At 44.1% G+C, this 22,639-nt stretch overlaps 1 protein-coding gene across 3 annotated transcripts in view; it reads right to left on the reverse strand.

Moving 5' to 3' along the window:
• LOC129825173 (protein cornichon homolog 3-like) overlaps window positions 1–22,639 on the reverse strand; it is a 50,764-nt gene that overhangs the window by 13,508 nt on the left and 14,617 nt on the right. For all 3 annotated transcript variants that reach the window (XM_055885054.1, XM_055885053.1, XM_055885051.1), the window contains one exon: window positions 22,108–22,155. In XM_055885054.1, the coding sequence (XP_055741029.1) occupies window positions 22,108–22,155 (48 nt within the window). The remainder of the gene's footprint in view (window positions 1–22,107; window positions 22,156–22,639) is intronic.

The raw sequence follows: 22,639 nt of genomic DNA on the forward strand, positions 1-22,639 counted from the left end.
CCATTTGACATTAAACACACATAATAATCCATTATAGACAAGGGGTCATCGTTACGGTAACCTTGCGTGCTAGCCAGGCTTCTACAGCTGTTGAAAGACACTATCTCTACGGCAATCATAGATAGCTTGAGACAATTACACGCAAGGCTTCAGGATGTCATGGAACAACTGGCTAGCATGGATAATGACTTATGTCAATACATTGGCAATTATCCTAAACTAACTGTTATTGTGCCATGTCATGTGTCTAAGCATTACTGTACCTAGGTTTTATCAAATGTTATCAAAATGGAAAGATGTGACACAGCAACCTTATCATCAGGGTTTTGAAACCTTCAACATAAGCCACAGAATGTATTGCTCAGTAAGACCAAATATTGTATTTTAGATAGCAGAGAAGATTAGTGAGTGTGGTTAAACACAAGATGGCAAACTGCCATCAGTCACATTAATGAATCCAACAGCAGCAGATAGTCATTAGAGCAGAGCTCCAAACATGGTTAGAGTCTGGCAAAGAGTGAGCACCGATATTACAGAGTAGTCATTAGCGCTAGCTGCACCACATACAGCATCTCGCTCCCCAAAGAGCCAGCGCCAAGCCTCATCTTTCATGTGGTGAAATTAACGCTGTGTGAAATTAAGATTTTGGAAGCAGCTCGGAGCCTTCCCAAAGAAAGTTGCAAGTCAAAAATGAAAGCTGTGGTTTAGATTGCGTCTGCTCTGAAGAGATGTAAAGAACTTTGTGGGTATGATTATGACATGAATCATATGCGCTAGTCATAAAAATATCCCATTGAATATATTGGCCCATAATGGTGGAAGACTTACAATATCCATATGTTAATACAACACGATTAGTGGTAGTATTCATGTGTGCATTCAACCTGAAATGCAATGCGATGGCCACCCCAGAGCTGATAAAACGATGTCTTGAGTCCTGAATGCTCACGGTGTATGTCCTGTTTCCTGCTCTCTGTCTGTGTGAACCCACAGAAAGGGTTTTTAGGTTATTATGTTTGATACAGAAGGTTTCATCCTAGGCTGGGGCAGTGGGACAAAAGTTAACACAAAAAGCAGCTCAACAATACCAGGATTTGTGCTACTTAGCAGCACAGATGTAAGCTGTTAAAAACTCTAAAATATGTAACCATTCATAAAGAAAAAAGCTTCAGAGAAGCAGAAGGAGAGGCCAAGTTAAACTACAGTTGAAGTCGGAAGTTTACATACACTAAGGTTAAAGTCATTAAAACTTGTTTTTCAACCACTCCACAAATTTCTTGTTAACAAACTACAGTTTTGGGAAGTTGGTTAGGATATCTATTTTGTGCATGACACAAGGAATTTTTTCAACAATTGTTTGCATACAAATTATTTTACTTATGAATCACAATTCCAGTAGGTCAGAAGTGTACATACACTAAGTTGACTGTGCCTTTAAACAGCTTGGAAAATTCCAGAAAATGATTTCATGGTTTTAGAAGCTTCTGATAAATAATCATTTGAGTCAATTGGAGGTGTACCTGTTGATGTATTTCAAGGCCTACCTTCAAACTCAGTGCCTCTTTGCTTGACATCATGGGAAAATCAAAAGAAATCAGCCAAGACCTCAGAAAAAAATTGTGGACCTCCACAAGTCTGGTTCATCCTTGGGAGCAATTTCCAAACGCCTGAAGGTATCACGTTCATCTGTACAAACAATAGTACGCAAGGATAAACACCATGGGACCACGCAGCCATCATACCGCTCAGGAAGAAGACTCGATCTGTCTCCAAGAGATTAATGTACTTTGGTGCAAAAAGTGGAAATCAATCCCAGAACAACAGCAAAGGACCTTGTGAAGATGCTGGAGGCGACGGGTACAAAAGTATTTATATCCACAGTAAAACAAGTCCTATATTAACATAACCTGAAAGGTCACTCAGCAAGGAATTGCTCCAAAACAGCCATAAAAAAGCCAGACTACAGTTTGCAACTGCACATGGAGACGAAGATCCTACTTTATGGAGAAATGTCCTCTGGTCTGATGAAACAAAAATATAACTGTTTGGCCATAATGATCATCGTTACGTTTGGAGGAAAAAGGGGTTGCTTACAAGCCGAAGAACACCATCCCAACCGTGAAGCACGGGGGTGGCAGCATCATGTTGTGGGGGTGATTTGCTGCAGGAGGGACTGGTGCACTTCACAAAATAGATGGCATCATGAGGTAGGAAAATTATGTGGATATATTGAAGCAACATCTCAAGACATCAGTCAGGAAGTTAAAGCTGTGTCGCAAATGGGTCTTCCAAATGGACAATGACCCCAAGCATACATCCAAAGTTGTGGCAAAATGGCTTAAGGACAACTACGTCAAGGTATTGGAGTGGCCATCACAAAGCCCTAACCTCAATCCTATGGAAAATTTGTGGGCAGAACTGAAAAATTGTGTGCGAACAAGGAGGCCTACAAACCTGACTCAGTTACACCAGCTGTCAGGAGGAATGGGCCAAAATTCACCCATCTTATTGTGGGAAGCTTGTGGAAGGCTACCCAAAATGTTTGACCCAAGTTAAACAATTTAAAGGCAATGCTACCAAATACTAATTGAGTGTATGTAAACTTCTGGGAATGGGAATGTGATGAAAGAAATAAAAGCTGAAATAAATCATTCTCTCTACTATTATTCTGACATTTCACATTCTTCAAATAAAGTGGTGATCCTAACTAACCTAAGACAGGGAATTTTCACTAGGCTTAAATGTCAGGCACTGTGAAAAACTGAGTTAAAATGTATTTGGCTAAGGTGTATGTAAACTTCCGACTTCAACTATATCTATGTTTAATGCTATTCCCGAAGCCCTTCAGAAGTTCATGTATATTTAACACACTACAGGCACAACTGGAGCCTTGTCTGAAACACCTTGACTACATTCTTCACAGCACTACATACTTCCTAATAACATACAAATATATTGGAGCACAGAGGAGGAGCTCTTCAACAGCAGGTGATGGAGAAACTGCTCCTCAAACAGAACTATATATACACACACACACACACGACACGCCGCCACGCTCATTAAAACACAAATAATCACGTTAACCTTTTCATTACCCCCGCTAATTCTCAGCCCCCATCCATCAAGTCCCTACCCTCGCTGTCGCTGGCTAAACTCCTGCTGAACGCGGACAAACATTATTAACCGCTCCCATGCTAATGTACCAGGCATAACGGAATTTAACCTACACCATAAAATACATTATGAACACATAAATCATGAGTAGTAGTCATCACATCAACCACGACTAAAACAGAGAGACTATATGAGAGAAGGGGTTTGGTCGCAAGGCAGAGGCACACAGAGCAACAAAGCTACATGATACTGTAGTCCTACAGTAACAACGAGGGGAGAGTAACAACACTGATGAACTGTATATGTATTTCTTAGGGATCCCCATTAGCTGTTGCCAAGGCAGCAGCTACTCTTCCTGGGTCCAAACACATTAAGGCACTTATGTTACTTATAAAACAAAATATTAAACAGTACATCAAATAACATTATTACACCACTACATATCTACAATACAAAATGTATGATACCACCATACAACAATATTACAATGCACACTACTGTTAAAAAGTTTGGGGTCACTTAGAAATGTCCGTGTTTTTGAAAGAAAATGACATTTTGTTGTCCATTAAAATAACATCAATTTGATCAGAAATACAGTGTAGACATTGTTAATGTTGTAAATGACTATTATAGCTGGAAACGGCTGATTTTAATGGAATATCTACATAGGTGTACAGAGGCCCATTATCAGCAACCATCACTCCTGTGTTCCAATGGCACGTTGTGTCATCTAATCGAAGTATATCATTTTAAAAAGCTAATTGAACATTAGAAAACCCTTTTGCAATTATGTTAGCACAGCTGAAAACTGTTATTCTGATTAAAGAAGCAATAATACTGGCCTTCTTTAGACTAGTTGAGAATCTGGAGCATCAGCATTTGTGGGTTTATTTTACAGGCTCAAAATGGCCAGAAACAAAGGACTTTCTTCTGAAACTCGTCAGTCTATTCTTGTTCTGAGAAATGAAGGCTATTCCATGCGAGAAATTGCCAAGAAACTGAAGATCTCGTACAACGCTGTATACTACTCTCTTCACAGAACAGCGCAAACTGGCCCTAACCAGAATAGAAAGAGGAGTAGGAAGCCCCAGTGCACAACTGAGCAAGAGGACAAGTGTCTAGTTTAAGAAACAGACGCCTCACAAGTCCTCAACTGGCAGCTTCATTTAATAGTACCCGCAAAACACCAGTCTCAACGTCAACAGTGAATGCTGGCCTTCTAGGCAGAGTTGCAAAGAAAAAGCCATATCTCTGTCCAGTGTCTGTGTTCTTTTGCCCATCTTAATCTTTTATTTTTATTGGCCAGTCTGAGATATGGCTTTTTCTTTGCAACTCTGCCTAGAATCGCTTGAGTTTCAAGTTTGGGGAATAACATTTTTACCATTAAAATTCACCTTTATAATAAAAGCATTACATGCATAAATGCATTTGCATTTGCAGTCACTTTGATAATGGTGTTTTCCTCTAATGGAACATTCACGCTTATAGCCTACTACCACGTGCGCATTGCTGCACATAATGTGAAGAAATAGCCTAATAGTTTATCAACATTTTAAGCTAAATGTTCTGATCTGTTGCGTCAGCCACATTGCATAAAATTATTATTTTGATGCTAGTGGTTGTATTAATATGGAATCTATCGCATCCCACAACTGCCACAGACTATTTTTGGAATATTTATTTAGGTCGACTTTTGTACTCTGGAGGATAGTAGATTGACATTGGCTAGTGCTTTTGCTGTTCATTAGGCTTACTCGTCTTGTTTACTGATGAAAAGTAAATGTGGACAGTTCATCCAATATCTTCAATATGCACCTCGGAATTGAATAAGGAAGCGCGCAGTTGCGTCCCCAATGTGTCTGTCTTCACTTGTAGCCTGTGAGAAAGGCCAGTTCACATGATGGAGCCGCAGCAGTCAGGGAGAAGGGCACAACGGCCACTGGCCGCAGAAGGCATGGAATTTTTTAGGGTGCATTATGGCCACACAAAGGGGATGCTGCTGAGAAATTCTAGGCATTATCAAGTGCTGGTCAAATTGTGAATGTGACTGATGTAGTGTGTACATCCTGCACAAAAAATAAAGCAGCGCTCATGCCTTTTAAGCGACTTTTTTCAAATCATCATTACAGTCCCATCACGCAGCCTTATTAATCAATCAAACTCAAAAGAAAAAGCCCAATGTTTGTAGAACAACTAATGTTACATTAATAATTCTAAATTAACCATATAGGAATTCCTATTTCTTTGTTAACACCCAAACACAGAATAGATGCATGTGGCACTCCCTCAAATCTTTTGGAGAAAATATCCTTTCTATTGTGTTTAGCTTTGTTCAATTGTATTCTTCATACTCTAAAATAATCTAAAATAATGCCATGGAATTCTAAGCAAATCTTGTCTGCTAAATTAACTAGTGTAGCCCACAGCCATATGGCATAGCCAGATCAGGACCTAACAAGGACAACTCAGAGTATGCTATTGTAACGGTTTTCTTCCTGAGATGAAGGAGAGGACCAAAACGCAGCGCGGCTAGTGTTCAACATGTTTAATAACAAAGAGACGATAACGTGAACACTATACAAAATACAAAATAACAAACGTGAAAACCGAGACAGTCCTATTTGGTGCAGAACACAAAGACAGGAAACAACCACCCACAAAGCCCAACACAAAACAAGCCACCTAAATATGGTTCCCAATCAGAGACAATGACAAACACCTGCCTCTGATTGAGAACCATATCAGGCATACATAGAAATGGACAAACTAGACACACAACATAGAATGCCCACCCAGCTCACGTCCTGACCAACACTAAAACAAGTAAAACACACAAGAACTATGGTCAGAACGTGACAGCTATTCTGTTCTTCTGAATTAACTACCCTGATATCCTGAACCAGGTAGCAGGCACTAGTTACCGTTTGAAGCTTTTTCTTGAGTGGACAGCTTGATGAAAGCCAGTCAATATAGAAATCACCTGGAAAATATATGTCACACATGCGAAGGAAAGTTTATTTTGTGCATCTTGTCTTTGGTGTCATAAACAATCCTTGGTTCCTGCCTGTACCTGGTAAAGATATGAGGGGGGGGGGGGGGGGGGCAGTCATGACCTCCTCCTTTAGACTATTTGGCTGAATGCCTAGAGTTTGTTCTCTAAGTTAAGATAGGAGACGGTGCCAGACACATGTCGGAACCAACCATATGAACTATGCCTATGTAACGTGTTTGTAACCAGTATATAAGGGAACTAAACGGGACTGCCCAGTGAGAGCTCCTGACAGACGTTCACTATGGTGCATCAAGTTAGTTTGAACCTCTCCAGCATGCTGACAATAAACAATGATTAATTTAGGATTGACTTCGAGTGTCCCTGTATAAGAATTTCCACGACACATTATCCAGATATTGACTGTTAGCACTTAGTGGTCTATAGCAGCTTCCCACCAGAATGGGCTTTAGGTGAGCCAGATGAACCTGTAGCCATACTACTTCAACAGTATTTAACATGAGATCCTCTCTAAGCTTTAAAGGAATGCGGTTCTGAATATAGTGGGTATCGGGTTGATCCAGCTGTGTGGAGCTCGAGGCTAGGATCAGGGCTCTGTCTCTGGGTTATGAGCCCTGAAGGGTTCCTCCCTCCCTGTCTTCCACATCTGACCACTCCGGGGCACACACACATTCTGATATCTCCTCGACTCGACTCCTCGACGAGAAGTCAACTTGTAGCTAACTGTAAGAAGTAAGAACTAACTGAGGCCGTTTGTGCATCTCTCTCTCTCCCACTCTCTCTCTCTCTCTATATATATATTTACTCCAAAAAGGAGAGGAACCCCAGAAGATGACACATACACACCAGCAACACCTATTGCATGTCTGCTGCAGAGCTTCTGCAAGGTTTTCTTTCTTCCAAAGATCACTCTTTACATTTACACATACACCTCACACTACATATTATTTTTAGTTCCATCTCATTCATTCTAATGCAATACAAACAGCCACATTTCCCTCTAACATGCCAAGCCAATATTCCAATAACAGCTAGGGCCTGCACTGCTGCAAGCCAGAGCCAATCCACTCCACAGCACCAGACAGTGGCGAAGCAGGGTTTAACCTGTTGGCCAATTCGAGCTGATGTCTGCGAGGGCCCCATTCAGCCACAGTTCAAGAGGCCAGAGTCCTTTTAAAGTGTGACTTTTGAGGCGCCCCCCTGGGAGGGAGAGCAGAGCAACACGGGCAGGCAGGCTCTCTACAGCACACAGTTAATGAGAGAGGGCTGCTGCTGCTGTGGACCGACTGCTGCTACTCTACTCCACTCAGGCGATCTACAGAGCTAGCACCCACTCTCCTCTACTCCACTCTCATCCTCTTCTCCCTCTCCTTGACAGTCCTTCACTCATTCTCTGCTTGCTGACTGTGGAGTTATTAGGCTGTGGAGTTATCTTCATGCCACTCGACGGCGGGTCGCTTGCAACAGCCAATTAACACCACTTAACGGTGATTATACATCCCTCAACAGGACAAGGGCCCCTTATGATGTAGCCTTCAGTACGCTCCCAGTACAACTGAACCAGAGGATCATACGGTCCAAAAATACGTTTTAGACAGACTAAGAAGTTTCATTTTCAGAGATCATACCCCTTCTGCTCCTAAAATCCTGCCTGGGTTTTAACTGCTATCATAGCTGAGAGAGAAAGGCTAAAAACAGACAAAACATGAAAGGGAAGAAACAGGGTTTACTAACTGAGGCCAAAGACCAAACTCGTCTCTTGTCAAGGGCCATGACAGTGTCAGGTCCGTTATTCAGTATTCATATTCATAATTATACAGTAGCAGTATGTTCATTATGGAATGAATACATTCAATTCCTCTTGGTAACTTGATGTAGAAAAGGGGTTGAAACTAACTGAAGGTCATCTGGTAACAGATATACAATCATGTATGAAATATTGTTCTTCCTAGCTCCTTTGTGTTCATGACTAACCTGGATATAGCTCTCATTTAAGCAGCAGAAAGTGTCCTCTGCTGTCGCCAGAGATCAAAAGAGCTCCTACTCTCCAATTACTGTCTCTCCCCTTACAACAGCAACGATAATTAAGTGCGCCAAATAATTATAGATATTTTCTCTTTAAAAGATACGTATTCCTCTGAGACCTGGTAGCAGATGAATCCAGAGTACATTTAGTTTGTCAAATTTTGCGGGTAGATGAAAAGTTGGCTACAAAGGCTAGACTGAAACGCCTCTGTAGAACATTTAGCGTACACGAGCATACACGTCAAATCAAATCAAAGTTTATTGGTCACCTACACAGTTTAGCAGATGTTATAGCGGGTGTACAAAATGCTTATGTTACTAGCGCCTAAGACTGCAGTAAAATGTCAAACAGGTACACAAATAATACCTTTAAAAAAACAAAAAAGAGAAAGCATAACAAGAAATCAAAACATCTCGAAACGAATCCAATGACAACCCAAATAACAGTGGAACAGAATTTGAGAATACGTCCAGAGAATACGTTTAGAGAATTTGGCAATACGTCCAACCGGCCTCAGAACCGCAAACCTGTCACGTTCGTCGTAGTGAGGAGACCAAGGCGCAGCATGATTTGAAGACATTCTTCTTTAATAAATGAAGAACACTAAAACACTAAACAAACTAACAAAATAATAAAACGAACGTGAAGCTAATTACAACGATTGCTGACATGCAACTACACATAGACAACTACCCACAAAACCAAAATGGAAAATGTCAACCTAAATAGGATCCCCAATCAGAGACAATGATATACAGCTGCCTCTGATTGGGAACCAATTCAGGCCACCATAAACCTACATTACCTAGACATACAAAATCCCCATAGATAAACAAAAACCCTAGACAAGGCAAAAACACACATACCCATCCTCGTCACACCCTGACCTGACCAAAATAATACAGAAAATATAGAAAACTAAGGTCAGGGCGTGACAAAACCACGTATATGGCGTTGTGTGGGCGAGCGGTTTGCTGATGTCAACGTTGTGATCAGAGTGCCCCATGGTGGAGGTGGGGTTATGGTATGGGCAGGCATAAGCTACAGACAATGAACACAATTGCATTTTATCGATGGCAATTTGAATAGACAGATATACTATGACAAGATTTTTAGGCCCATTTCCGTGCCATTCATCTGCTGCCATCGCCCCATATTTCAGCATGATAATGTTGCAAAGATCTGTACACAATTCCTGGAAGCTGAACATGCCCCAGTTCTTCCATGACCTGCATACTCATCAGCCATGTCACACATTTAGTATGTTTGGGAAGTTCTGGATCGATGTGTACTAATTGATGTGCAACTTCGCACAGCCATTGAAGAGGAGTGGGACAACATTCCTCAGGCCACAATCAACAGCCCGATCAACTCTATGCAAATCAAATCAAATCAAATCAAATCTTATTAGTCACATACACATGGTTAGCAGATGTTAATGCGAGTGTAGCGAAATGCTTGTGCTTCTAGTTCCGACAATGCAGTAATAACCAACAAGTAATCTAACCTAACAATTCCACAACTACTACCTTATACACACACAAGTGTAAAGGGATAAAGAATATGTACATAAAGATATATGAATGAGTGGTGGTACAGAACGGCATAGGCAAGATGCAGTAGATGGTATAGAGTACGGTATATACATATGAGATGAGTACTGTAGGGTATGCAAACATAAAGTGGCATAGTTTAAAGTGGCTAGTGGTACATGTATTACATAAAGATGGCAAGATGCAGTAGATGATATAGAGTACAGTATATACATATGAGATGGGTAATGTAGGGTATGTAAACATTATATTAAGTGGCATTGTTTAAAGTGGCTAGTGGTACATTTTTACATAATTTCCATCAATTCCCATTTTTAAAGTGGCTGGAGTTGAGTCAGTATGTTGGCAGCGGCCGCTAAATGTTAGTGGTGGCTGTTTAACAGTCTGATGGCCTTGAGATAGAAGCTGTTTTTCAGTCTCTCGGTCCCTGCTTTGATGCACCTGTACTGACCTCGCCTTCTGGATGATAGTGGGGTGAACAGGCAGTGGCTTGGGTGGTTGTTGTCCTTGATGATCTTTATGGCCTTCCTGTGACATCGGGTGGTGTAGGTGTCCTGGAGGGCAGGTAGTTTGCCCCCGGTGATGCGTTCTGCAGACCTCACTACCCTCTGGAGAGCCTTACGGTTGTGGGCGGAGCAGTTGCCGTACCAGGCGGTGATACAGCCCGACAGGATGCTCTCGATTGTGCATCTGTAGAAGTTTGTGAGTGCTTTTGGTGACAAGCCGAATTTCTTCAGCCTCCTGAGGTTGAAGAGGCGCTGCTGCGCCTTCTTCACGACGCTGTCTGTGTGGGTGGACCAATTCAGTTTGTCCGTGATGTGTACACCGAGGAACTTAAAACTTTCCACCTTCTCCACTACTGACCCGTCGATGTGGATAGGGGGGTGCTCCCTCTGCTGTTTCCTGAAGTCCACAATCATCTCCTTTGTTTTGTTGACGTTGAGTGTGAGGTTATTTTCCTGACACCACACTCCGAGGGCCCTCACCTCCTCCCTGTAGGCCGTCTCGTCGTTGTTGGTAATCAAGCCTACCACTGTAGTGTCATCCGCAAACTTGATGATTGAGTTGGAGGCGTGCATGGCCACGCAGTCGTGGGTGAACAGGGAGTACAGGAGAGGGCTCAGAACGCACCCTTGTGGGGCCCCAGTGTTGAGGATCAGCGGGGTGGAGATGTTGTTACCTACCCTCACCACCTGGGGGCGGCCCGTCAGGAAGTCCAGGACCCAGTTGCACAGGGCGGGGTCGAGACCCAGGGTCTCGAGCTTGATGACGAGTTTGGAGGGTACTATGGTGTTAAATGCTGAGCTGTAATCGATGAACAGCATTCTCACATGGTATTCCTCTTGTCCAGATGGGTTAGGGCAGTGTGCAGTGTGGTTGCGATTGCGTCGTCTGTGGACCTATTGGGTCGGTAAGCAAATTGGAGTGGGTCTAGGGTGTCCGGTAGGGTGGAGGTGATATGGTCCTTGACTAGTCTCTCAAAGCACTTCATGATGACGGAAGTGAGTGCTACGGGGCGGTAGTCGTTTAGCTCAGTTACCTTAGCTTTCTTGGGAACAGGAACAATGGTGGCCCTCTTGAAGCATGTGGGAACAGCAGACTGGGATAAGGATTGATTGAATATGTCCATAAACACACCAGCCAGCTGGTCTGCGCATGCTCTGAGGACGCGGCTGGGAATGCCGTCTGGGCCTGCAGCCTTGCGAGGGTTAACACGTTTAAATGTTTTACTCACCTCGGCTGCAGTGAAGGAGAGCCCGCAGGTTTTGGTAGGGGGCCGTGTCAGTGGCACTGTATTGTCCTCAAAGCGGGCAAAAAAGTTGTTTAGCCTGTCTGGGAGCAAGACATCCTGGTCCGCGACGGGGCTGGTTTTCTTTTTGTAATCCGTGATTGACTGTAGACCCTGCCACATACCTCTTGTGTCTGAGCTGTTGAATTGCGACTCGATTTTGTCTCTGTACTGGGACTTAGCCTGTTTGATTGCCTTGCGGAGAGAATAGCTACACTGTTTGTATTCGGTCATGCTTCCGGTCACCTTGCCCTGGTTAAAAGCAGTGGTTCGCGCTTTCAGTTTCACGCGAATGCTGCCGTCAATCCACGGTTTCTGGTTTGGGAATGTTTTAATCGTTGCTGTGGGTACGACATCGTCAATGCACTTCCTAATGAACTCGCTCACCGAATCAGCATATTCGTCAATATTGTTGTTGGACGCAATGCGGAACATATTCCAATCCGCGTGATCGAAGCAGTCTTGAAGCGTGGAATCCGATTGGTCGGACCAGCGTTGAACAGACCTGAGCGCGGGAGCTTGTTGTTTTAGTTTCTGTTTGTAGGCTGGAATCAACAAAATGGAGTCGTGGTCAGCTAGCACAATCGATATGCTGATAGAATTTAGGGAGTTTTGTTTTTAGATTAGCCTTGTTAAAATCCCCAGCTACGATGAATGCAGCCTCAGGGTGTGTGGTTTCCAGTTTACAAAGAGTCAGATAAAGTTCGTTCAGGGCCATCGATGTGTCTGCTTGGGGGGGAATATATACGGCTGTGATTATGATCGAAGAGAATTCCCTTGGTAGATAATGCGGTCGACATTTGATTGTGAGGAGTTCTAGATCAGGTGAACAGAATGACTTGAGTTCCTGTGTGTTGTTATGATGATCACACCACGTCTCGTTAATCATAAGGCATACCCCCCCGCCCCTCTTCTTACCAGAAAGATGTTTGTTTCTGTCGGCGCGATGCATGAAGAAACCAGCTGGCTGCACCGACTCCGTTAGCGTCTCTTGAGTTAGCCATGTTTCCGTGAAGCAGAGCACGTTGCAATCCCTGATGTCTCTCTGGAATGCTACCCGTGCTCGGATTTCATCAACCTTATTGTCAAGAGACTGGACATTGGCGAGTAGTATGCTAGGGAGTGGAGCGCGATGTGCCCGTCTCCGAAGCCTGACCAAGAGACCGCTACGTTTGCCCCTTTTATGGGTCCCCGGGCTGGGATCAGATCCATTGTATTGGGTGGAAGGCAAAACACTGGATCCGTTTCGGGAAAGTCATATTCCTGGTTATAACGATGGTGAGTTGACGTTAATCGTATATTCAGTAGTTCCTCCCGACTGTATGTAATGAAACCTAAGATTACCTGGGGTACCGATGTAAGAAATAACACATAAAAAAACAAAATACTGCATATTTTCCAAGGAACGCGAAGCGAGGCGGCCATCTCGGTCGGCGCCATCTTTAAATCATTGTGAATGAGATGCTGCATGAGGCAAATGGTGGTCACATCAGATTTGGACTGGTTTTCTGATACACGCCCCTACCTTTTTTTAAGGTATCTGGGACCAACAGATGAATATCTGTATTCCCAGTCATGTGAAATCCATAGATTAGGGCCTAATTCATTTATTTCAATTGACTGATTTCCTTAAATGAACTCAGTAAAATCTTTGAAATTGTTGCATGATGCATTTATATTTTTGTTCAGTATACATATAAAGTGGTGAAACAGTATGTTAACATTATTAAAGTGAGCAGTGTTCAATGACTCTATGTACATAGGGCACCAGTCTCTAAGGTGCAGGGTAGAGTACTGGGTGGTAGTCGGCTAGTAACAATGACTAAGGTTCAGGGCAGGGTACTGGGTAGAGGCAGGCTAGTGGTGACTGTTTAACAGCCTGATGGCCTGGAGAAGCTATTTATCAGTCTCTCAGTCCCAGCTTTGATGCAGAGGTCCTTGATGATCTTCTTGGCCTTCCTGTGACACCGGGTGCTGTAGATGTCCTGGAGGGCAGGCAGTGTGCCCTCGATGATGCGCTGAGCTGGCCGCACCACCCTCTGGAGAGCCCTGCGGTTGCGAATCTTACAATTGCCGTACCAGGCGGTGATACAGCCCAACAGGATGCTCTCAATGGTGCATCTGTAGAAGTTCATGAGAGTCTTAGGGGCCAAGCCGAATTTCTTCACATACATTTCCAACTGATTTCACAGATATGTATATTTTCATTATAAAGATACAGAGTTGCCACTGCTTTGATAGTCCATCATACAGTAACTCCAAAGTCTTGTCTGACTTATTTTTTCTACTCATCACCTCAGCACATATTTTACATGCTTGAAGAGTAAATCAGGAAAACCTTTTTCTAATCAGGTTAAACATTGTCCATGTTCTTAAGATCAAAGTCTGCTGACCACTCTTGTTTTACAGTACGAAATGTCTTGGGTTTAGAATTCTATTGCAATCCATTCTGGTGAAAGCCATGACCACTATACCCCGGAGTAATAGGAATGAAACAGAATCAAAAATCGGTGTCTATATAGCATGAGCTAGCGTGACTTCAGGTGACACTTGACAATTAAGTAGGCGACTGTTATCTCTGCAATATTCTGCTACTAGACCTTTCATCCTGAGTATCCAGGAATATATCAACACTCTGAAGTGCAAATGTCTAGGCAGTATGCTGCTGCTAGCCCCTTTGGTCTAGTGTCCAGGGACAAAGCAGAAATATGCAGGGACCTGCTCTGCTCCTCACACCTCTTCTGGAAGAGTCATGGGATCATGAACACTAAGCTCAGACATGCCTTACTCACTCTTATAGCCTACTAAGAGAGGTAGAACAAGATACAATGACATAAAGCATACGGGCAAAGTATAGACTGATAATGTGTAGACTGATAATGTGTCAACTGACAATGTGTAGACTATACTAGAGGATCGTATTCATCAAGACACTGGTTGGAAGGGGGCACGTGCCCCTCAGATGTGTCCTGTAAAAAAACAATATACATAGATATATATTTTGTTGTTGTTGTTGTTGGTTCTCTGTAATACTATGTGCTTCTACACCTGCATTGCTTGCTGTTTGGGGTTTTAGGCTGGGTTTCTGTACAGCACTTTGAGATATCAGCTGTTGTAAGAAGGGCTATAGAAATAAATTTGATTTGATGTGATTTACTAGCCACCTAGTAGTAATTTTATGAAGTTGGCTTTAGCTAGCCCAGATAGGGCAAGAGTTGCTTTCCAATGAGATATCCGGGATTGTAACATACTCTGTTTCACGGAAACATGGCTAGCTGGGGACATGCTGTCGGAGTCTATACGGCCAATGGGATTTTCAGTGCATCGTGCCGACAGGAATAAACATCTCTCCAGTAAGAAGAAGGGCGGGGGTGTATGTTTCATGATTAACGGCTCATGGTGTAATTTTAACAACATACAGGAACTCAAGTCTTTTTGTTCACCTGACCTAGAATTCCCCCCAATGAAATATCTCCCAAGAGAACTCCTCGGTTATCGTCACAGCCGTGTATATCCTCTCGCAAGCGGATAACAAGACGGTCATCAAGGAACTTTTCTGGACTTTATGCAAACTGGAAACCATATATCCTGAGGCTGTATTTATTGTAGCTGGGGAATTTAACAAAGATAATTTGAGAACAAGGCTACCTAAATTCTATCAGCATATCAATTGCTGTACACAAGCGAGTAACACGCACAATCATTGCTACTCTAACTTCCGCGATGCATACAAGGCCCTTCCCCGCCCACCTTTTGGCAAATCTGACCATGACTCCATCTTGTTGCTCACCTCCTATAGGCGGAAACTAAAACAGGAAGGGCCCATGCTTAGGTCTATTCAATGCTGGTCTGACCAATCGGATTCAACGCTTCAAGATTGCTTCGATTACGTGGACTGGGATATGTTCTGGGTAGCCTCAGATATTAACATTGATGTATACGCTGACTCGGTGAGCGAGTTTATAAGGAAGTGTATAGGAGATGTTGTACCCACTGTGACTACTAAAACCTTCCCTATCCAGAAACCGTTGATTGATGGCAGCATTCGCACAAAGCTGAAAGCACGTATCACCGCATTTAATCATGGCAAGGCGAGAACATCCTTGCTTCATGGCCTGAGCTACAGGCAGCTAGATTTGGGTATGTCATTTCAGGCGAAAATTGAAAAAAATGCACTCTGCTCATTCAAATCATGCACAGAGAAATGACAGTGAGATGAGCACTGACTTTATGCAGTTCACAGTATCCACCAAAGTGAGTTAATGTGCTCAACAGTCTGAACCGATGATTTGGGGGATTTCCAGTACGACTGTCTCGTTCTGTCTAACTTTGTCTGTGGCTGTCTATCAGTACATTGTAAGTGAAGTATCCTAAGCATACTGTAGCATATATGCAGCCCGAGGTCCTCTACAAAAATATATTTTTCTCAATCAGAGCACAGAAAAAATGTCATGCATTTTTTATAGTAACTCAATTGGGCAAATATGTTAATATACTGTATATATATGAAGGAGAGGAAAAAGTGGGCCGAGCACATCCCCATTCTCATCGACGGGGCTGTAGTGGAGCAGGTTGAGAGCTTCAAGTTCCTTGATGTCGACATCACCAACGAACTGTGATGGTCCAAACACACCAAGACAGTCGTGAAGAGGGCGCGACAATGCCTATTCCCCCTCAGGAGACTGAAAATATTTGGCATGGGTCCTCAGATCCTCAAAAAGTTATTCAGCTGAAACACTCCAGCCACCCCAGTCATAGACTGTTCTCTCTGCTACCGCACGGCAAGCTGTACCGGAGCACCAAGTCCAGGTCCAAAAGGCTCTTTAACAGCTTCTAGCCCCAAGCCATAAGACTGCTGAACATCTAACCAAATGGCTACCCAGACTATTTGCATTGACCCCCCCCCCCCCCATTTTTAAGCTGTTGCTACTCTCTGTTTATTATCTATGCATAGTCACTTTACCTCTACCTACATGTACATATTACCTCAATTACCACGACTAACCTGTGCCCCCGCACATTCACTCTGTCCCGGAACCCCCTTATATAGCCTCATACTGCTATTTTATTGTTGCTTTTTAATTATTTGTTATTTTTCTATTTTCTTATTTTTTTGATTTACATTTTTATTTATTCATTGTTTAACACTTATTTTTTCTTAAAACCGCATTGTTGGTTAAGGGCTTGTAATAAGCATTTCACTGTAAGGTCTACACCTGTATTCGGCGCAGGGGCGGCAGGTAGGCTAGTGGTTAGAGTGTTGGGCCAGTAACTGAAAGTTTGCTGGATTGAATCCCCAAGCTGACAAGGTAAAAATCTGTCATTCTGACCCTGAACAAGGCAGTGTAGGAATATGTCGAAGATAAATACACAACGCAGAGGATGAGAGGACTAAAAACTAGAGTACTAATGGTCAATAGCGAATTGTAAATAGGAGTTGGGTTTCAGTTCAACATCTGTTTAGGATCTGTGGAATGTCACTCCTGAACGCAGAGAGACGTGTGTCACGTTGTCATTGGTCTGTACATTGAGTCGGGGGCAGGATACTTGTTATTTGGCCATTGGCCAAGTTGTACTGCAAGGACTTCTGATTGGTCGACCCCAGGCTAGGGTGGGGGTTATAAATGTTATCCTGTTCCTTTGTTCAGGGGGGAAAAGCTGAGGACAGGGGACTTCTGATTGGTCAACCCCAGGCTAGGGTGAGGACAGGGGACTTCTGATTGGTCAACCCCAGGTTAGGGTGGGGGTTATAAATGACATCCTGTTCCTTTGTTCAGGGGGGAAAAGCTGAGGACAGGGGACTTCTGATTGGTCAACCCCAGGTTAGGGTGGGGGTTATAAATGACATCCTGTTCCTTTGTTCGAGGGGGAAAAGCTGAGGACAGGGGAGACTGAACATCTGACTCCCAGCACAACATCTTGATTTGTCCTCTCTGAATAAACCTATTTTTCTCCCCCTGATTTGCTTTGGAGTTTGTGTTATTGAAGAATAACATAAATTGCTAACTAACTGTTATTAACTAACTGTCATTGTAAATAAGAATTTGTTCTTGACTGACTTGCCTAGTTAAATAAAGGTTAAAAAAATATGTGACAAATACAATTTGATGTGTTACAGTGAGAATGAATATGCATCCCACTATCCAACCATATAGAAGGTGAGGAGAAAACCAGCAGCAGTTTGGACATCATACACTTGAAATAACACACATAAGGTCCCAGTGTGACAAGAAAGCCCAGAATCACAGTAAGTATAGCCCCAGGTCCTCAGTACAGTGTGCCATGTTGTACTTCCTGCTCCACATCAACAGTCCTTACAGGAGCTTCATCAAACCAGCAGCTTCTCTGTAGCTACATCGTCTGACTACACCACAAGTCACTTGTGTCTGTGCCCTGGTAAACATCTTCTTTCCCATCTAGCAGCACTCATCTCATCTGTCAAGCCAAACCCACCCTGCCTCCCCACTCCTCTACTAACTGAAACTCCTACGGGGAGGGCGGAAACCTTTGTACTGAAACATCAAAAGTAGCTCCTTGTTTGAAGAATAAACACGCAGCGCTACGGCAACCTGTTCCGTGCTCCTCCGCTCGCTGGGCACTGACTGGGTGTGAGGGAGATTTACCATGACACCCACATTGGAGAAGAAATAAAAAACAAGGCTTCTTCATCCAGGAGGTTTTGTGCGACCAGGACATGAACCTTACTCCATTAGGGAGGAAAAGAGGACTGAACAAGGGATAAGAAGCAGAGACAGAGGTGTAATGGTAAGTGCTGGAGAAGTCTTCCTGCTGGGGACCTTTTTATTCTTCAACAGCCTGAGCATCAAAGCAGAGGAGTAGAGTGGCACTAAAGCAGCGGCCCAATCAAAATACTGGAGGCTACAGGAGCAACACCTACATCAGTTACCCAAATCAATGAATGACTTGGAGAAATAATAAATGGAAACATGAATGAATCGATCCAAGATTCAATCTGCAGTATTAAATTAATTATTAGATAAATGCAAACCTCATTCTACCTTTATATTTTACATCCACTGGGTTGCAAGAAAACAACACCAACACCTATGTCCTGTACTCCTCAAATCCCAGTTCCATTTCCAATGCCCAACACAATGCGCTGGCATAATTATTATTCCTTTCAATTTCTTAACAGTGGCTGTGAATCGCCAGTTGAGTGTTATTTCCCTCTCTGCCACTGCCTGGGATCAGAGCAGCAGTTCTTTTGCATAAGCTCTGATTATTCTGGCGGGGGAGAAGTACGCAATTTCACGCACCTGGGCGAGGGACAGAGTTGAGGAAACACTCAGTCCTATTCCTTATCAGTGCTGAGCTCACAAGGATTTGTTTGTTCTGTCAGTATGCTGCATTTCCACATGCAGGATTTGAGGAAGATTTTTTTTTTTTTATTGACTTCTTTTTACATGTCCTACTGTAGTGTAATAATATGGCTCTGGGAACTGGGGAGACCTGTTAGAAACACAAGAGGACTATCGTACAGTCAAGTAAGAGAGGTTGAGTATTAACAGTTCAAAATCCATTTTCAATATCCCGTGAAGACAGATCCACAAACACAGCTATCTACCAAGACTTTCTAATGGTAATCCATGGTAATCCTCTCCTCCTTGGCTGTGTCATAGATTTACATTAATATTTCATCATCATATCTGTGTGCAACATACAGTACAACCTTGCTCCATTAATAGCACAAACTGCAACATGCAGACACACACAAAGAGGATATATGCTTCTTTGACTAGTAATGGCACTACCTATCACTTTCTACCCCATTACATTAGGAAACAGCATAAGAGGAGAAGTGCAAACAGCTTGATGTGCTAAACTTCTGGTAATATAGTAGGACAGATTAGAAGGATTATGCTCCTTATCACTTTATAACCCCTTACATTGGGAAACAGCATTCGGGGTGTTCTGAGAACTCTCCATGAGCTGAACTGTGGGAGTAAAGCAGTAGGTCAACATGACACTCCCCATCCATTTCCCAAAGAACCTGTTGAAGTATTGTGAGAAGTCTAGTTTGCTGTGCTAAATAGTCTGTGGTAGTGCAGCCTGAAGGACTGGAGGCTGTCTGTTCAGTCTGTGGTAGTGCAGCTTGAAGGACTGGAGGCTGTCTGTACAGTCTGTGGTAGCGCAGCCTGAAGGACTGGAGGCTGTCTGTTCAGTCTGTGGTAGCGCAGCCTGAAGGACTGGTGGCTGTCTGTACAGTCTGTGGTAGCGCAGCCTGAAGGACTGGAGGCTGTCTGTACAGTCTGTGGTAGCGCAGCCTGAAGGACTGGAGGCTGTCTGTTCAGTCTGTGGTAGCGCAGCCTGAAGGACTGGTGGCTGTCTGTTCAGTCTGTGGTAGCGCAGCCTGAAGGACTGGAGGCTGTCTGTTCAGTCTGTGGTAGCGCAGCCTGAAGGACTGGAGGCTGTCTGTTCAGTCTGTGGTAGCGCAGCCTGAAGGACTGGAGGCTGTCTGTTCAGTCTGTGGTAGCGCAGCCTTAAGGACTGGAGGCTGTCTTTTCAGTCTGTGGTAGCGCAGCCTGAAGGACTGGTGGCTGTCTGTACAGTCTGTGGTAGCGCAGCCTGAAGGACTGGAGGCTGTCTGTTCAGTCTGTGGTAGCGCAGCCTGAAGGACTGGAGGCTGTCTGTTCAGTCTGTGGTAGCGCAGCCTGAAGGACTGGAGGCTGTCTGTACAGTCTGTGGTAACGCAGCCTGCAGGACTGGAGGCTGTCTGTTCAGTCTGTGGTAGCGCAGCCTGAAGGACTGGAGGCTGTCTGTACAGTCTGTGGTAGCGCAGCCTGAAGGACTGGTGGCTGTCTGTACAGTCTGTGGTAGCGCAGCCTGAAGGACTGGAGGCTGTCTGTTCAGTCTGTGGTAGCGCAGCCTGAAGGACTGGAGGCTGTCTGTACAGTCTGTGGTAGCGCAGCCTGAAGGACTGGAGGCTGTCTGTTCAGTCTGTGGTAGCGCAGCCTGAAGGACTGGAGGCTGTCTGTTCAGTCTGTGGTAGCGCAGCCTGAAGGACTGGTGGCTGTCTGTACAGTCTGTGGTAGCGCAGCCTGAAGGACTGGTGGCTGTCTGTTTAGTCTGTGGTAACGCAGCCTGAAGGACTGGTGGCTGTCTGTTCAGTCTGTGGTAACGCAGCCTGAAGGACTGGTGGCTGTCTGTTTAGTCTGTGGTAACGCAGCCTGAAGGACTGGTGGCTGTCTGTACAGTCAGACATGGTGGCATGGGTCCAGCCAAGCGCTGTGGGAGGGAGTGGAATCCTCCATGACTCAACACCATACAGACTCTCTGATTGGCTCTGAATCACCGGAGCGCAGCAGCTCTCCCTCATCTCTCTCTCTCCCTTTCTCTTTCTACCCCCATCTTCATCTCTATATCTTTTTCTCTTCTACCTCCATTACTCTCCTTCTCTCTAGCTCATCTCCCTCCAACGAAAGAGGAGAGAGAAAACGGTCCTCCTGTGTATTTTAGGATCAGGACGAAGCGGTGATGCAGGTTCCAGCGCCTCGCTGCTGTGATTCTACTTCAGTACTCACTGAGGTGTGTGGGGACTGGGGAGGGAGAATGAGACCAAAATAAAAAAGAGAAAGATAGATGAGCAGCACTCATCTGCTGCTGTGACACCGCTGTTTCGCACCCTCAAACCAAACCGTGTGAAATAAAGGCTCCAGCTAGTGCTTCTCTTAGACTGTATCTTAACGCACAGCACCTGCTGCCAAAAACCAGCCCATATCAAAAATAAACACTACAATTTATCAAAAACAAGATCAATATAGTATTTGATGTAATATGGCTCAGATCGGCAAATGCTGAAGGAATACATTTGGAACATGCAAGGAGCAAACAATAACCATATCTTCAGTAACATTGTCCATGCAGTGCTGAAGAGCTTCTAGAAACGATGAACTCTCACAAATGAGCTCTGTGATTCTAGGCAGGGTAGGACAATAAGAGTCAACCACTGTTCTGATGTAGTGTTGGTGTAGCTCCACACTGTAGTCTCCAGGCGTGACAGATGGGCCTCAGGCACAGTGTCCACAACAGAGATAAAGAACAACAACAGACAGCCTCCACTTCATCAGCCCAAGGCACACACACGCACACGCACACACACACACACACACACACACACACACACACACACACACACACACACACACACACACACACACACACACACACACACACACACACACACACACACACACACACACACACACACACACACACACACAGAGAGATCAGAGGTAGGGTGAAGCCTCACAGGCCACTGAAACAGATGTCACGCTGAGACTGAGCTGAAAGAATCCTTTTGTCTCTCAGTCCCAGACGGTAACCTCAGGCTCACAGACCACAGGCACTGGACACACACTGCCTTTTTTATAAAGACAAGGTAGCTTTCTGAAGGCAAGGGCAAGCTTTAATCTTCACCAAAAATGTTTCTGTTGACTAAACAGGAATATGAATGTTTTGACATACAGTACAGCACTGTATTCACCCCTGTGCAAAGTCTAGATATAGACTTTGGTGGCTCTAAAATGTAGGCTAAATGACATAATCATATGAAGTAATGAAGGAAGTGTTTTAAATAGGACAGTGTTCTATTTACCTTTCTCAGCAGGCAGCAGATCCTCTCAATGTTCCGGAGTCGCTCTCTCTGAAGGGGCCAAACAGGAAACAGGAAACAGTTATATCCCTACATTAAATATACATATGGAAACACAACAGCTGCCTAAATGAGGTGCATCAGTCCAAAAATAGGGGTATTTTACAGACCTTAGTGACTAGACTAGATAGTGTAGTGAGCCCATCTGTCTAGCCACCAAGGCCTGTGGGACAGAGTGCTCAGGGTAGCAGGATTTGACTGGCCTGTGAGACATGCTTCCTTCCTCCCCACCTCTGCTGAGCTCTAAGCAGACGCTGCATTTTCCTGTGTCTGTCTGTGTGTGGTGCTGGGGCTTTGTCAAGCCAACCCAGCAATGCTTAAAGCACTTGTCTATCAAGGGCCATATTTAGAAAAAACAATGCCAGGCGAGGCGAGGAGGCGGGCACTACTTATTGAATGGCGCATGTGAGCAGCGTGGCATATGGCGGTTACATAGAAACCTTTCCTATTTTGGTCTCTATCAGCGACTTGGTTG

Source organism: Salvelinus fontinalis, chromosome 27 (genome assembly GCF_029448725.1).
Source record: "Salvelinus fontinalis isolate EN_2023a chromosome 27, ASM2944872v1, whole genome shotgun sequence".
In the NCBI taxonomy this organism is placed as follows: domain Eukaryota; kingdom Metazoa; phylum Chordata; class Actinopteri; order Salmoniformes; family Salmonidae; genus Salvelinus; species Salvelinus fontinalis.